The sequence below is a fragment of the Cucurbitaria berberidis genome (assembly GCF_010015615.1).
Source record: "Cucurbitaria berberidis CBS 394.84 unplaced genomic scaffold K460scaffold_2, whole genome shotgun sequence".
Classification (NCBI taxonomy): domain Eukaryota; kingdom Fungi; phylum Ascomycota; class Dothideomycetes; order Pleosporales; family Cucurbitariaceae; genus Cucurbitaria; species Cucurbitaria berberidis.
The window spans coordinates 6,699,568-6,715,030 of NW_024468936.1; the positions used below are offsets into that span (position 1 = coordinate 6,699,568).

General features: G+C 55.5%; 6 protein-coding genes across 6 annotated transcripts; 1 reads left to right on the forward strand and 5 right to left on the reverse strand.

The window, feature by feature from the left end:
• Positions 1–1,142: 1,142 nt before the first annotated feature.
• On the reverse strand, positions 1,143–3,127 carry K460DRAFT_91359 (uncharacterized protein). Its single transcript, XM_040938802.1, has 4 exons — positions 3,015–3,127; positions 1,969–2,935; positions 1,431–1,920; positions 1,143–1,378 (listed from the first exon to the last, which is right to left on the reverse strand). Exons 1-4 carry the CDS (start codon positions 3,044–3,046, stop codon positions 1,281–1,283), a joined length of 1,587 nt encoding a protein of 528 aa, XP_040792024.1. The 5' UTR covers positions 3,047–3,127; the 3' UTR covers positions 1,143–1,280.
• Positions 2,944–4,390, reverse strand: K460DRAFT_91367 (uncharacterized protein). Its single transcript, XM_040938803.1, has one exon. It carries the CDS (start codon positions 4,241–4,243, stop codon positions 3,209–3,211), a length of 1,035 nt encoding a protein of 344 aa, XP_040792025.1. The 5' UTR covers positions 4,244–4,390; the 3' UTR covers positions 2,944–3,208.
• A 2,360-nt stretch (positions 4,391–6,750) lies between these two features.
• On the reverse strand, positions 6,751–7,173 carry K460DRAFT_404685 (uncharacterized protein; the record flags this gene model as incomplete). The annotated part of the gene is made up of 1 exon (XM_040936758.1): positions 6,751–7,173. The coding sequence occupies one exon, from the start codon at positions 7,171–7,173 to the stop codon at positions 6,751–6,753; it is 423 nt and encodes a 140-aa protein (XP_040792026.1).
• Positions 7,174–7,543: 370 nt separating this feature from the next.
• K460DRAFT_354308 (uncharacterized protein) lies at positions 7,544–8,095 on the reverse strand (the record flags this gene model as incomplete). Its single annotated transcript, XM_040931778.1, has 1 exon — positions 7,544–8,095. One exon carries the CDS (start codon positions 8,093–8,095, stop codon positions 7,544–7,546), a length of 552 nt encoding a protein of 183 aa, XP_040792027.1.
• Positions 8,096–9,026: 931 nt separating this feature from the next.
• On the forward strand, positions 9,027–12,748 carry K460DRAFT_331480 (sterol regulatory element binding protein-like protein Sre1). Its single transcript, XM_040930802.1, has 2 exons — positions 9,027–9,317; positions 9,386–12,748. The coding sequence occupies exons 1-2, from the start codon at positions 9,261–9,263 to the stop codon at positions 12,458–12,460; spliced, it is 3,132 nt and encodes a 1,043-aa protein (XP_040792028.1). The 5' UTR covers positions 9,027–9,260; the 3' UTR covers positions 12,461–12,748.
• A 42-nt stretch (positions 12,749–12,790) lies between these two features.
• K460DRAFT_305658 (6-phosphofructo-2-kinase/fructose-2,6-biphosphatase 3) lies at positions 12,791–15,363 on the reverse strand. The gene is made up of 4 exons (XM_040930011.1): positions 15,027–15,363; positions 13,754–14,930; positions 13,520–13,696; positions 12,791–13,442 (listed from the first exon to the last, which is right to left on the reverse strand). Exons 1-4 carry the CDS (start codon positions 15,038–15,040, stop codon positions 13,170–13,172), a joined length of 1,641 nt encoding a protein of 546 aa, XP_040792029.1. The 5' UTR covers positions 15,041–15,363; the 3' UTR covers positions 12,791–13,169.
• Between the last annotated feature and the right edge of the window lie 100 nt (positions 15,364–15,463).

Here is a 15,463-nt window from a genome sequence, read left to right on the forward strand (position 1 = left end):
GCAAGGTTTCATGTGAGTTGGTACACGTCGTCTTCGCGTTCCCCAAGTAGGTGATTGAGGAAACCGCCGCAATGGTACCGCGTCCAGCCTCGGTTGCTACTACGCGTGCCGTCGTGGTCAGGATCGTCCGTGTGCCCATTGCGCGCTGCATGACCTGGGCCTGCGAAAGCACACTGAATGACAAGGTTATCGTGTCGTCGCTCTTCTAGGCGTTTTGCAGATTCTCAAGTCGGACAAGTGCCTTGAGGCTTTAGATGCGGTGGCAAACCGTCGCCCCAATGCGCTTTAATGGTACCGATGATATGATTGGAACCCGACATGACGGGCCTCGGCGGGTCAGGCTCAACCCCAGGAGCACGGAGCTATATTCGGTCGAGCCTGCGTTATTAGCTACTAGCAAAGGATGAGGATGACTTGTGCGGTGCAAGGGAGAAACGCGTAGAAGCCGTGTATGGATACGGACACGGGAAAACAACTCTTTGCGAAGAGTTGGTCGATGAATTGCAACTAGCTGCTACGTTGCAAGGCCTGAAAGCCACATGGTATCTTTGCGAACGCCTGTCAAAACATCCCGAGGGCTTCATACACTTCTAGCAAAGTGCGTGTCGTGCAAAGATACAAGAAAACAGATCGCAGCGTCCGATAGTAAGCGCTATCCCTCGCGCCAAACGCCGACCCTATGATGGAACCACACCGGCCAACATGGTGGAGTACAGGAAACGCCGTCAGCCAGCCCAGTGTATGCTAGCATGCAACCTGCTGCTGAGAATAAAAGAGACAGAGTATAAATGACAAACTATAAACAAATGCATAGGCCTCTAAGGGAAGAAACAATCTCTAGTTAGAGAGGCGGCGGGGAACGCGGCCGTGGTTGATTGGTGATGGCCGAGGTGGTACGATTGTCGGCCCGACGACCTTCTCTTGTTCCCATGTTGTATTGGTATCAAATGGGGTGTTGGAAGGTTGGTGTTCGCCGTGTGAGATGCGTATGAGTTGATGTACATTGCCACCGAGCCAGGAGATGGTATAGAGCATTTGTCTCTAATAAAACAGGCTCAATCCAGATAAAGTGTCCGTCCTGTAAATGCAAGCATAATCCTGCGCCCAAACGCTGCCGCGATGATGAAGAGCATAGAAGCTCACGATGCCATCCAGAGATCCAAGGAAAATGTCGATAAAAGTATGTACTCAACCGGCTCGTCGATAGTGTCAAAGAGGTCGGTCCTGAGGAAATATAAGAGCCAAACTGACTTGTTGATCAACGTCAGCAAGACAAAAGGTTACATTGCTGGCGACCCGTGGTCAAGCGATTTAGGCCGTAGATTCGAACTCGTCATGGCTTGTTTGCCACCCATCTTGCGGGTTAATTTCGCATAGTCTGGGTCAAGATTAGTCTACGAACGCTTGTTGAATGCTGAGCTGTGACTTACGAAGACCGCAGGCGTTACACAAGGTTCTGGCGCCGTCGGGTCCTCTGCGCCATTCTGGCGTCTCAGCACGGTTGCAACTATGACAACGTCCTGGTGGAGCAGCTCGCTGTTCACAAGCGTTAACACTGACTGATCCCCAGATCGCAAAAGAGGTACTTACACCTCGCTTTCTGGATTTATTGTCGCCACCAGCGAAGCCGCTGACAGATTTGCCGTCGTCACCGTAATTGCTTAGGCCATCATGATCGTATCCGTTCATTTGTCGATATGGATCTCGTGGTGGTTCTACCATGCTCGCTTGATGATTGTTGAGAACGACGTCCCGCATGCGTTGAAGTGACATTTGAATTCTCTCACTTTGCTTGAGCATATCGTCGACCTCTTCCAGCCTGGGCATTGACTGTGGCGTCATACCAATACGTTGGTTCTCGTGTGCTCTTTGTCGGTAGACTTTGGAGAATTCACCAATGCGACCAGAGCCGTCGGCCATCTAGCAAGGTTAGTGGAATTGCGAGCAAAAGTAGGACAAGCCAAGTACCTCATTAAGCGAAGCCTCTAGGTCGAAGCTTTCAAGATGTCGCTTAACCGATTCACCATAGGGTGCCAAGCTGGCGCGATTGATCTTCTTATCTTCCAAACGAACCATCTCCGAGTTGTCCCGCCAAGGCTGTGGGGGATAGCGTGGTGGGGCAGAGTAGGTCGAGGTCGATGGTGGATATGCCGAGTTGGGCGCGCTCACCGAAGGTGCTGAAAGCGGATAGCTCGGGGGATATTGGGAGTAGGAATAATGTTGGTTCATGGGTCCCGCTGATTGAGGGGCAGGATTCTCGTAAGTACTTGGTGGCGGAGGATACGAGGGGTAGGGCATATTTGGTCGAGCAACGCTCATTGGAGGGGACTGCGTAGTCTTTAGTGGATGGAGGGTCGGCAGCTTCGGGTTATGCTGAGGGGCCGCAAAAGATGGACGAGGGAGTGGTTCGGGCTGCGTCTGAGGCGGCGGCGGCGGCGGTTGCGAGATTGAAGTGCCCAAAAATGGGCTTCTTGGATGTGAAAAAGGATTCGTAGGTCCCTGACTACTGTTGAAATCGGGCGGGAAATTTCGTATTCGTTGATCTGAAGGCGAAGAGGTCGCAGAAAGCGGGAGATAATGCTGATGAACTGGCGCTAGAGCAGAAGTTGGCTGTACCGGAGCAGGGAATGACAGCGGCTGCTCCGTCCCTAGGGCCTCATGTATTGACGGCAACGACTGGCGGGCCGTCGGTCGCTGTGATTCCTTCTCATCACCAGACGTTCGCCTGGATTCTGGGGGAGACAGCAAGCCTCCAAGCGAGGCGGATACTGCGCTGGCGGGCGACGATTGGTGATTGGCATGCAAATGCGACGGGCCCGCGAAAGGGTGTAACGGACTGACCATGGCGGCTGTGGGATATTTTCTCTGGTAATCCACCTCTTCTCGCTTGACTTTGTCGGCGGCGTCAAGATGGTTTATCGAGGGAAGACCAACACTACAACGAAACAGTTAGCGAACAGGTACGCAGACGGAAAGCGACGGCGGAGGGGCGGCCAGAGGAGCAAACAACGGACCTTTGCCTACTGGCAGTGTCTAATGTCTCCATGGCCGACTCGATAGCTGCTGAGGCGGCGGCGGCGAGACGATGTGAAGCGATGCGAGACGGGGATCGTGGTTCCCGGGCCTTATGTGGTTTCCCGCTCAACGTCAAGCAGCGCGCGGCGAGTCGTTCCTTCCTCGGCGCAGCCAAGCAATTCTGTTGGATAGCTCAGGATAGCAGGGTGAAAGTGGCCAGGTCCAAGTTCTCAGTGGGTATATGTGCCGAGAGGCTCTCAGATTCGGCGGACAGGGTCCTACTCTTCTCTCTCACAACGGCTCGGCTGGCTGGCGGTGGTTGCTGCTGCTGTTTTCTTCTTCTGTCGCTGGTGTGGCTGACGTAGTGTCGCGCAGGCACAAGGGCCGTGGAGGGGTGGTCCGGGTGGGTACGAGAGTCAATGACGGCAAACTCAGTGTCCTTCTCTTTGCGGTGGGTGGCTCTCGGTGCTTCTGGGCTTGCGCGGACGTGCTGGAGCATGTGTAGGAGGGTTCGTCTGGTGTGACATGGGCAGAAAGAGCGACTTGCAGAAGGCCCAATCCCGTGATCTGACAGCAGCAGCAGCAGCAGTAGCAGCAATGGCAATGATGATGGCTGGGCTACGCTACTAGGGCTACTCGGATTCAGCGCCTCATTAAGCAGACAAGCATGCTGCTGCAAGCATGGTGTGAGGACGAGTGCAGGCCAGAGCAGATGCGATCGGAGATGAACCGCGGCGGCAGCGAGTGGTTTGTGGGTGTGTGACGAGGTTTTGCAGAGGAGCGGGCCAGGATGATAGACAGACTTGGATACGATACGGCACGTCTTGTTTGCCCCAGCAAGGATGTGGGTGTCCACCAGAGGTGTTACCTCTGCCAGGGCCTCCAGCAGCAGCCGCCCTAAAGCGTTCGACTCAGCGGGCAAGGATATGCGGCACGCGAAAGCAACCCTGGCCAACGCTGGCTTAATCGGATCGCCGCGCCCCCCTAAAGTGATTGAATGAAGGCAGCACAGCACAGGAGACGACGACGAGGAGGCTAGGGGGTTATTTTGGGGCGCAAAGATCAGCGCCGTCGAGGCCACTGTCACTGTACTAGACCTGAAGACTGACGGGGCCATCTCCGCCCGGGCAGCAGCAGCAGCACAGCAACGACAAAAGAGATGGCAGTGTGTGTGTGTGTGTGTGTGTGCAGTGTGTGTTCGATCCGATGCCGTTAAGACCAGGGCCATGCATCGCGACCGTCTATCCGCGCGAATGGAGGCGCCTCGGACACGAGTAGAGATGGGCCCAGTCCTCTTGGGGAAACGCCCGGGGCTTTGGAACGAATTATCGTCGCGGCATGTAATCGAGATGCAACCGAGAGAAGCTCCCTCATGCATCCCCTGGCTGTCACCCACACCCACACCAGACAAGCCCTGCCTGCGCGCTGGCGCCACTTCGGGAGAGAGGACGAGTGGCCGTCACTCGCTCGCAAATAGCACAGGGTCGGTACCGAACATGTCGATGCTGCAGCGCGGTTGGGCATCAACAGCGGTCCCCCCCTCGCCGCCTCGACGGCTAGCGAGACAGTTTGTACCCCCAAACGAGGGCAGACGAGACGAGCCAGACGAGACAGACGAGACTTGTTCGGCGCTATCGGGAATCTCCACGATAACAAGGGGCTTTTGCATCTGAATCGGCCGGCGCGCGGCACGATCAAATTAAGCGGGGGGCGCGGATGGACTCCCGGCCATTCAGCGCTGCCAGCAAAGACTTGATCGAGATGGGCATCGCCTCGGCGTCTCATCACTCACGCATTCACAGCATTCATCATTCATTCATTGAAAAAATGATCAGCACTGCTGGCATTCAAGGCACTCGTCAGGCCACTTTTTGTCACCAGACGACCATTTCTCCCACGCTTGGTTCCGACGTCGTGCTACCCTCGGGGTTACGTCAGGGCACGCACCAAAACTCCTCAATTCACCGTTTTCCCTTTCTACCTGCCTATCTACTCTAATCCTTTCTTTGGTACCCACGCCGTTTGACGCCTACACGTGTCTCGTGCAACACTGCAGCTCCAAATCTTGGATGGGGATGCGTCCTCGTCTGTCTGCTTGGGCCCGTGCCAGGACCACCTGGGCAATGCGCTGCGCCGCTGTCAAGTCAAGCGTGAGCAGTCGGTACCGACCCAACGATCTCGTCCACGCTACCAACAAGCCTCCGGTGTCTTGTTAGCTGCATTGGCGCCTGGGTCATCTTTCTTCATTCACTCACTCCTTCATTCGCTTCCTTGTCATCAAAGGCGCGCCATGGTCGCCTATTCCTGCCTCAGCTGCGCGATCTGCACCGTGTCTGCTCCTGACATTGCGCTCAGACGCTCATCCACAGTCATCACAGTCATCACCAGAGGGCCCCAGCTGCAAGCACAGCGACTATTGGCGTCTTTGTGCCTCTGCGCTGTGAATGTGAACTGCGAGCGTTCAGTGTAACAGGCGTCCACACTACAGAGCAGCACGACAGGCATCATCCATGGCGGTAACATGTGGTACCATGTGCCACAGCCTTCACGCCACGGCACCTTCGCTTGCCCTGCTGCTTTTTCTTCACCGAGTGTTACAAATCGGCGTGTCATGACCTGCCGCAAACATTGACGTAAGATCGGGTGGCTTGCAACGTCGAACCCGCACGGAATCCTCGGCTACACCAACAACAGTTCTCGCCAAGCTAGACACTTCTGCAAATCCCGCTGTACACCCGATTGACGAGTATCAGATCCGAAAAGCGTGCTTGTGTTGCAGGAACTCGCTCAGTGCAACATCATAGGGAACCCAATTACCAACGCCATGGCTGGGAGAGCCGACGAGAACTACAATACTGGGGGAAAGAGATTGTGAGCGGAATGTTAGTCGCAGTGGCATGTTCTTAGCAGCGTTGTTATAGGCCAGGCATTCCAGGTAATCGCGATATATATGGCCGAAAAAAACACTGACTTTTGGTACATGGTGATTGGCCAAGCTCCACCGGTCGCCAGCACAAGATCTTGCATACCGGCTATTTGCACTGCTCTGCACGGAATTCTCCTCTCAGCGACGCGATTCGAGTGCGCATGGTTCAGGCATCTTGTTTACCCGCGGTATGCCTCCCTCGGCCAGGATAGCGAGCGCACTGCCGACACCGTGCAGTATCTGATCATCACCCAAGGTTGCGAGCCTGAAAGGGGCAAGGAAACCAGCCTCCTCCGCCTGGTACCCCACAGTCTTGTGAAAAGCCCCACATGCGCTCCAGCGACAGTGTAGACTTTAATGCGACCCCCAGGCAATTAACAACGTCGGACATTTTGAGCGCAATACATAGAGGCGTGCATCCACCTCATGCAGCTATCACCCAGCGACTCGCGCAGGATGGTTTGCCCTGTGCAGCAATCCTTCCCTCCAAGAGTGAAGTGACGGAAGAAGCCTTCACCTGACTCAATAATGCCTCAGTTTCAGTCATTCCACCATCGCTTAAAGTAGATCTCGATCGCACTGCGAGCACACTTGCTTCTTCTCCTTCTCCTTGTTCTCCTGCATTACCAGGTATTGGCAGCTGTCGTAGCCAAACAGACCTAGTCATCCAGTAGGCATGCTCCTGCGTAAGCGACAGGGCCCAGAAACTAGTAAAGTCGATTCAGATCAGCACTAACATCGTACGATTCTCGACGCGAGCCGTTGGGCCATCTGTGTTTCTGAGCGCAGATCCGGCCTTTTGCCCATCATTAACGGCTTGGGAGCAAGATGATCCGTCTCGGACCCGCAAGCTGCGCGTTTGCGGCGCAGCCAGCAACTGTTGCACATGGGCCGGGCACCACCACGCAGGAAAAAGGAACGTGGAAAGTGCCGGCCTCGCCAGGGTCCACGGAGCGGTACGGCACAGCCCAGACCTCTTTTGGGCGCCCTGCAGCTTGACATGTCGATCGACATTCGCATGCCTCCTTTTCTGCTCTGGTTGGACTGGTTTGCGGCTTAGCGGGTGTAAAGGACTTGCCTATATCGGAGCGGATACAGCCCAACAGGTTCTTAGCTGTGTCGCTTGGTGAAATTGCTGGCCTGTTCGGGTCGAAATTCGAGTTTCGCCAACGGCTACGCGCATGAACAGCATAGTCCGATCCTGCAGCTCCATGATGGCAGAGATTGCTCATTGCTCATTGCTAATAATCGTCTTGACGCCGTAGGATCTGGCTGGCGCCTTGGGCGAGCAGACTGCCATCTGAGTTTGACTTTTGAGTTTGACTGTCCCCAGATGAGTCGTTCGCGGCGAACACGCCCGCCCCCTTTAACCATTCGTAGCAGAAGCCGGGGCTCTGGCCACACGGTACAGGAGCCTACGGGCCGCATAGGGAACTGTTTCGAGGAGCATGTAGATCCCACTACGACACGCACATCTCGCCCGTGTCGCTCAATCAAAGGCTATACGGGTCTATTCGTCGCGAACTCGGATTTATCTTTGACATAACTCGTAGGGAGTGGGCTCCACAATACAAGCATTTCGATCTTCACGAGAGCCCACACCTATGACACGCTATCCATGACTTCACACCGCAGGGCCTGGACGAACCCTTTTTGTGTTACAGATACATAATAATGCATTGCATAGTTGTCGAGAGCATGGAGAGGCTTTGAGACGTCTTCTGTGCAGCTCAAACAGCGAGCGCCTGTCATTACCACTCGGCGTCGACCCGTCCTGAGATGTATCCTGAGATGTACCAGTTCCAATGATGTACAGCGCGGCCACCGTCCCAACTGAACGGCACGTAGTCGACGTAACATGCTCGTTGTTCCAGCTTTGACGACGCCGAATCCGACGACGAACATGTCTAGGCTCGTCCCGCAACCGCCATGGGCGAAACCTCCAATCGTGTTCTCACCAGCCGACTGCACTTGGAGTACACGGGAGCGGATGAAGCCTCGATCATCGCTTGGAAAAGCCCGGTCGGCAGTGGCTGCAGCTGTACTCGAGACGTGCCTTGTCGAGTACCTATGGGAAAGCGACGCGGGTGGCGTCCTGAAGCCACGACTAGACCATGGATGAGAAGAGGTTCCCAAAGTGTGCAACTGCATCATCACGAGGACGCGTCGTTGTGCTGCGTGCAACTCGAGCTTAAGCGATGGCGTAAAGTTTGCCTCTGTCCACCCGCCTCCCGCTGTGGAGATTAGTTTTGTTCAAGAGCAACATTGAAAGCCTCTTGTACGGCTGGAGGCGCTGCACGTCGCATCGAGGAGGCGTATCAAGGTTTCGCACCAAATAGTTTCATGTGTGGGATGGTGGACTCGAGGGGGTTTTTGTGCCAAGCCACGAGAGATGATGACGGCAACTGACAGAGCAGAACCATGGTAGCGCAGCCGTCAGCTGCCAGGCACAGAGGAAAGGGGACCAAGCTGGCGGGATAGGGGCCATGCGTGGGTGAGCTGCTTTGCAGAGACGTCGTGGATGGGCCGTAGTACAGTTAGAGAGTGCGATGCAGCGCGAGGTTTTTCTTTTCACCTTGATTGATCTAGATATTGACACTGAGATGACTATTGACTATTGTTATGTACTATGGAGAGGCTTGAGCCAATCGAGTCGGCTGCGGCTGGCGCCCGGCCCGGATGGCTCCTCTCTGGCGCAAAGAGCACCCGAACTACCTTGGAACCACCCACCTACGAAGCCAGTGCGACATCGAGTCCCGCAGACACACACACTCTCCCCTCTCTCGTCGCCTTCGTAGTACCCAAGACACCCATCGCATGTAGCAGTCGATACTCGTCGAGAGAGGCGTCCTTGTTCTGCGAGGCTACGGCAAGCCCCCGGTCGCTTTGGCAGCCCCCATCAGTCCACCATCGTACGATAGTTTGTGGCCGCCCCCTTGCCATTTACGGCCCTCTGCCCTAATTCCTGCTGCTGCTGGCTGTCTGTCTGTCCAACGAACGAACCATCGAACCAACCAACGAACCCCAAAGCCTGCCTGGCTCCCGGACTGCCGCCAGTCCGCATCCTGAGCTGCGCGCGCTGTCCCGTCGGTGAATGAATGGCATGACCTGACGGACGCACCCAGATAGAGTAGTTTGCAGCTGGTAAGACTACACACACACACACACACGCGCGCGCGCTCCCTCTTTTGCCTCGAGCCCCGTCTACTTTCACTGTCGTGTATATACACTGCCCTGTCCTGTTGTCGTCATTGTTGCTGTCGCCCTCGTCCCACGTATCAGATCTGCCCCCCTCCCCTCCCCTCCCCTCTTGGCCGCAATGGCTTCAGACGCCTATGGCAGCCCCGATGACGGGCTGGAGCTGGAGAGAATCGCCGTGCGTGCCGCAGAGCACTCCTCTAGTACACTCTGGATCGCTTTGCTAACTCGCCGTCCCTGCAACAGGTTGGCCCTTACTGTGTGTTTGACGACTTTCGACTGCCCCCAAGCCCCCAGCCGACTGGCCCGGCCGCACTAGATCCAGGCGGGAACGCGAACAAGATGGAGGATCCCATCATGTCCAGCGACTTTCCCTTTGGCAACATGCGCGGGCCCTGGCTCTCCACCGCTGCCGACAACATGACGCTGCCTGCCACGGCCGACGACGACATGTCCAACTGGAACGAGTGGATGCAATACGACCCCGCCGCCGCGTCTCAGAACTCCCAGACCGTCGACTCCAAGCCTGCCAACCTTCCTGCGCCCCCATCCTACCTCAAACCCGACCAGCAACAACCGCCTCCTCCTGCTCCTCTCGCCAACCGCCACCAGCAATCGCAGTCGCTGCAGTCCAACAACATCCCTACCACCACCGCCTCCATGTTTGCGCAATCGAATGGCGTCCCCTTTGCCTTTGGCCAAAGCGCCGCCGACATGCAATCCTCCTTCGACTTCAACGCCAACGTCAACGCATTGAGCTCACCGCTGACGGGACAAGTCTCGCAGCAGGACGGCTTCTACTCGCCCACCATGTGGCAGCAGCAACAGCAGCAACAACAGCAGCAGCAGCAGCAGATGGCCACAGAAAATGCCCTCTTCTCGCCAGAGCGGTACACCCAACCGGGCTTTGTCGCTCCCCCGCCGCCTGTCTCCACCCCGAGTCTTCACCACAGCCCCAGCTCGCTCAACAACGGACGAGCCAGCTCGGCATCGTCGTCGCATTCCTCGCCAGAACCTGTCGCACGCTCCAAGAAGAGGAAATCGCCTTCCGACGACGAGGACTTTGATTCCATGCCGTCGTCGGGCAAGAAAGACAAGGGACAGCCACCCAAGAAGACGGCGCACAACATGATCGAGAAGCGGTATAGGACCAATCTCAACGACAAGATTGCCGCCCTACGTGACAGCGTACCCAGTCTCCGCGTCATGTCACGTCCCAATGGCACGGAAGAGGACGACGACCCCGAAGATCTTGAAGGTCTCACCCCAGCCCACAAGCTGAACAAAGCCACGGTGCTCTCCAAAGCGACCGAGTACATCCGGCATCTGGAAAAACGCAACAAACGCATCTCAGATGAGCTGGACACGCTAAAGGGACGGCTAGAGAGCTACGAGAAAATGGCCATCTCAGGACCCATGTCACTTCATGGCATTGTCGGCACCCCTGATGGGACAAGGTACCAAGAAGACCCCTTCTCGCAAACACATGGACTGCCTCTATCAGGACCGCCCCAAGGAATGATTCCTGTCCCAGACAACATCGCCGCGCTCCAGCGTGGACTGCCACCGCAACAACACTATGCACATGCCTATCCCCCGTACGCAGGCGGCGCCCGTCAAGCCGTCGGGCCGCCAATGGTCAACGGGCGACGCAACAACGCAATGCTCGGCAAGCTCATGGTCGGCTCTCTCGCCGGCCTGATGATCCTGGAAGGAATTGTCGAGCGCGAGCAATCACAAGAAGAGCCAGCCGGCCGTGGTCTATTCGCCTTACCGATCAACCTTGCCAGCACCCTTGCCCCTCGCGCCTCGTTCGGCGCCTCGACCGCTCAGATTCCTCTCGCCAAACTTCTCCTTGTCTTTGGCGCCTTCTTCTACCTAGTCGCTCCCTTACTTGACTTCAAGTCCAAGCCGAAGAAGAAGGCCGCGCCAGCAGTACTCCTGACACCAGCGCCATCACTCGCGTTCCCTGTCGAGGTACGTCGAAAGGCGTGGCTCACCGCTATTCAGACCGTCTGGGTTCCTCAGCACAATTTCATCCTTGAAGTCGCCGCCTTGGGCCTGAAGACGCTGAAGCTTAGCACACGTAAAATCATCGGCTGGCCAGGATACGCCTATCTCACGGGCCTGACCAAGGAACAAGAAGCAGCTCGGCTCAAGGCGTGGGAAATCGCGCTGGACGCCCAGCTTACGGGAGGCGATGCAGAGATCAGCAAGAGTCGTCTGGTTCTGACATTGATGGCTTCGGGAACGCTGCCTGACACGCCAGCTCGGCTTATGCTGAAAGCGTTGCACATCCGGGTTCTTCTTTGGGAAATCGCCAACACGGGTCACGGCTCCTGGTGGATCATGGACATTTTGAGCGCTAAGCTAGCCAGAAGCTACTGGAATACAGCACGAAGCGAACATCGAATCGCCTTGAATCTAGCATTGAAGCAGGGCCATGAAGCCGAGCCTCTACCTGAGCATCTAGCCGCCCTCATTGAGCGCGAGTGCGATGAGGTGCTGGTTCCTGCCATCGTACAGCGTGCCTATAACCTTGCCTGGAACCGACCAAGCGCAGAGAAAACAGTCGTCGATACTTCCATGGACGGCGTTGTCGAGGACTTTGCCATTTGCTCGCCTCTAGACGCGCTTGCGGCCTGGTACTCGAGCCTTGTGCTCAACAAGGGACTTGCCAGTACCCTTGCCACAAAGAGCACCTCACCCAAGGAGGGTGTCATCGCTGATATGGACCTCGCCCTTCAATGCGCTCCTCCCAACTCACAGGCCCAATTGCGTGGTCTGGTCACACAGGCAGTTGTACTAGACGATGACCGCGAGGAACGCATCACGGCCGCACTCAATGCGTTACCATCTACTCCACGACCTGCCGACGCTGGTTTCATGAACCTCGTCGGCGAAGGTCATGTTGCAACCGATGTCCGCAAAGCCCTTACCTTGGCCAAGTGCCTCTCCCTGATCGAGTCATGCTCGCCGAGCGCACGTCAACGTGCCACCTTTGTCGTCAACAACACACGCCTCCCCGAAATCACCACGACGCTCCTCAGCTTTGTCGCTGGGTACAAGGTCATGACGCGTTTCATGCAGGACCCCTCGCTTCAGACGGAGACCAGCGCTGGCCTCGAGCGCATCGCGTGCTCGTTGCGCATGTGGGTTGGTCACGAGACGGGCCGCCGTAGCGGACTCTCCAACAAAGTGCGAACTCGCATTGTTGGTAGTTGTTTGGACGCAAGCAAGGCCCTTGTCGGTCTTTCGGAAATGCAAGGAGATGGAGATGTGGATGACGGGTATGTGAGCTCGAGCGTCAAGGACGACTGAGCATTCTCCCCGGTCAAAATTAGGGATTTGGTTTTGTTTTTGGTTGGTTCGGTAGGTACATGGATATGTTACCCCCACTGGCGTTTTATTGACGGACTACCACGGAAGGATACCGAGGGCGTGTTCTATCATTACGGAGTATTTGGTTATCCGCTCGAAAAAGAGCGACGATGACTTACTGGGAGCGGTTATCTTTTTTTATACTTTTGTAGTAGACGTATGCCTTAGATGAACTGACTCGTCATGTTTGCTCTGCAGCGAAGTCGGCTCTGTATAGTTTAACTTTCACGAATACGAACATTCTGATTATCTTCAATCTTTTGTCTTCTTATGCCATGCTAGAAAGATTATGGACGAAACTAGAATATGATGAACAAGAGATCAAGCAGGATATCATGTGTATAGCAATATCATACATAGCCCGCCGCCATGCTCTCCAAGTCTACTCCATAACGCCCATGCTGTAGCACACTAAGAAGAAAACCCCCACCCACCGAACCCAGCCATCTCATCCCGTCGTGTACGAAAGTGAAAGCGAAAGCGAAAGTGAACATGCTCATCATAGAAAGCACCATGCCATCATGTCGTCCCCAACATCAAGAACCGTCAATCGTCCAAGCCCGAATCCCACTCCGTCTGCTGACTCGCCCGCTCGTTATCCCACGTCTCGCCATAGCGACAGCGATAGCGCACACGCACCTGGCCCTGATCAGTCAGACGGGTTAATATGCGTCTTCTTGAGATTCAGCGGCTGGGGAGTAGCAGCAGAAGCAGCAGCAGTAGTAGCAGTAGTAGAATGTTGGGGTGTCGCGGCCCCCGACGAGCCACCCGTCTGAGGGGTGCCGACGCCGGAAAAGGGACTCACTGCGCCGCTGGGCGGGACGGGCATTTTGATGTCTTGCGGACTGCCGGGGACCATCGAGTCTGGCAGGTTGGGGATTTTGATGCGTTTGGCTACGTTGTTGTACGACGAGGGGATGATCTTGAAGAAAAGAGGTTAGTAATAGTTCGTTTTCAAAGGGGAGTAGTGGGAAAAAGGAGATGGGGTTGGCTTCTTACTTCGATGATTTCGTCCCGGGGGAACTCGAGTTTGGGAATGTCGGCTGCGTTGCAGGCCATGAGGTAGCCGTAGAGCACGCGTAGCACGGACTCGTGGGCGATGATGAGGAGGTCGTTTTCTTCACGCTCGAGCTCGAGGATGATGGGTTCCATGCGGACTGCGAGATCGTGGTAGGACTGGTCACATGTTAGTGATGAGGCTTGTTGCGTCAAGGAAAATAAGTGACAACTTGCCTCTGCTCGCGGATAACGGTGATGGTACGGGTCTGCTTCATGCTTTGTGACTTCGCCTGGTAACTCTTCTCGGATCTTTGCCTCGGACATCTTCTCACACACTCCAGGATTCATCTGGCTCATCTGCGATCGCTGTCTGACCCGGTACCCCATCGACGCCAAGTACTCCGACGTCTGCACAGTACGTCGTCGCGTCGAGGTCCAGATGGTCAATGGTTTCAAGGCAGCGTCCGGCGCTCCTGACTCGACTAGTTTCTGCTTCTCTTGCTCACGGTACCGTAGAAGCACTTCGCTCATCTGCTTGGCATAATCATGACCCTCGGGTGAGAGAGATGCATCAGCCTTGTACGAGTCCTCCTCTCGCGTCGTACCAGCACGGGCAAAGTAGGTTTGCCGCGACTTGATGTGCAGGTTCAGCAGGTAGAATACGATTCGCTGCGAGAGGTATCCAAACGCGCAATTGTTCACCACTACTCGCTCGCCGGCATTGATCATCTTGATCCAGTGCAGGTCCGGCTCTTCCATGGTTTCGTAGTGCGGTATCCTCGAATTGATCCGTGCAAGATAGTCCTGAACCGCATCTTCATCCTTCCAGCCTTGATAGTCTGGTGACGAGATTTTGACGCGACGAACGTTCTCCTGGATAATACGCTCATCTGTGCAGTGCGATTCGATGAAGACGGTCTGGATGCCGTTCTTCGCAAACTCCTTGGCCAGTGACCTTCGACCTTGGGTGATGGCATTCACAGCGTCGTAGATGGCCACTTGCCCCTTGTCGTGCTCCAGAAAATGGTAGATGTCTTCGCGGCATTTCTTCAATATCTTGTTTCGCAACAAGACAGACTGGGGAGAGGCGTTCAAGAAGAAGTAGTCGTCTGGGACATCTTTGCCAGGGCCAAGCGTAGCGCGACGGTAATCGCCGAGATGAAACACGTGAGTCTTGACACCAAGCCATCGCAGGTAGCGAGCTACGGCAACGGATGTGTGCGTCTTGCCCCGAGCTGGTAGACCAACAGTAGCAATGACGATGCGTCCAGAGTGGAAGAGGCGCCCAGACTCAGTACTGTACAACTGAGCGGGCGCCATCTCCTCCCTCTCGGGTAGATCGTGGATTGCATCGACAAAAGTGCTCGACCGCCGCCGGAAGCGGGGCGAGTTTGCGTAGATCTCTGCTGTCCTATAGGCGGCAATGAGTCAGTCTTCTTTGAAGAGGACAAGTGCAGCTTGGTGGCCTTTCACACTGGCTTCGCATGTGGGGTTGTTGTGTACTTACAATAGCGTATCCATTGCACCGATCTATGTCTAGCGTTCTATAGGTAGAATATACAAAGAGGAAAAGAAGAGAACAAGAAGAAAACTACAACGGTAGTAGAGCAACGAAATGTCAAGGCAAGCCTGAAATGCGTTTGAGCGTCACGGTTCTGGAACCAAGGATCCGGCGATGATGTACGTTTGCCGAGCGCTGTCAGCGAACAGGTACAGTACGGGCGGTCCGGGACAAACACAGCACAACGTCTTCTCGTCAGGGCGGGTAGTGTTGCAAGAGGATAAAACACCCCGGGGCAGTGCTTTGCAGAGTTTGGGTTAAAAGGCCCAAAAAGCAAGCCTCTCTGACCGTCATGTCCATGATATGATAAGGGAAAATTGTCTGGGCGGCCGTCTAGCGTGCATTATGTCATCAGGACTCGCTGAGAAAATGTTCACTGTATC

Bases quoted from the DNA above. Each gene is read 5' to 3' on its own strand.
- K460DRAFT_91359 (XM_040938802.1), bottom strand. From the start codon at position 3,046: ATGGAGACATTAGACACTGCCAGTAGGCAAAG. The intron at 2,936-3,014 runs GTCCGTTGTTTG...GTTTCGTTGTAG, and splicing joins GACACTGCCAGTAGGCAAAG to TGTTGGTCTTCCCTCGATAA. The intron at 1,379-1,430 runs GTAAGTCACAGC...ATCTTGACCCAG, and splicing joins GTGTAACGCCTGCGGTCTTC to ACTATGCGAAATTAACCCGC.
- K460DRAFT_91367 (XM_040938803.1), bottom strand. From the start codon at position 4,243: ATGGCCCTGGTCTTAACGGCATCGGATCGAACACACACTGCACACACA.
- K460DRAFT_331480 (XM_040930802.1), top strand. From the start codon at position 9,261: ATGGCTTCAGACGCCTATGGCAGCCCCGATGACGGGCTGGAGCTGGAG. The intron at 9,318-9,385 runs GTGCGTGCCGCA...TCCCTGCAACAG, and splicing joins TGGAGCTGGAGAGAATCGCC to GTTGGCCCTTACTGTGTGTT.
- K460DRAFT_305658 (XM_040930011.1), bottom strand. The intron at 13,697-13,753 runs GCAAGTTGTCAC...ACATGTGACCAG, and splicing joins ACCGTTATCCGCGAGCAGAG to TCCTACCACGATCTCGCAGT. The intron at 13,443-13,519 runs GTAAGAAGCCAA...CTTTTCTTCAAG, and splicing joins CCCGGGACGAAATCATCGAA to ATCATCCCCTCGTCGTACAA.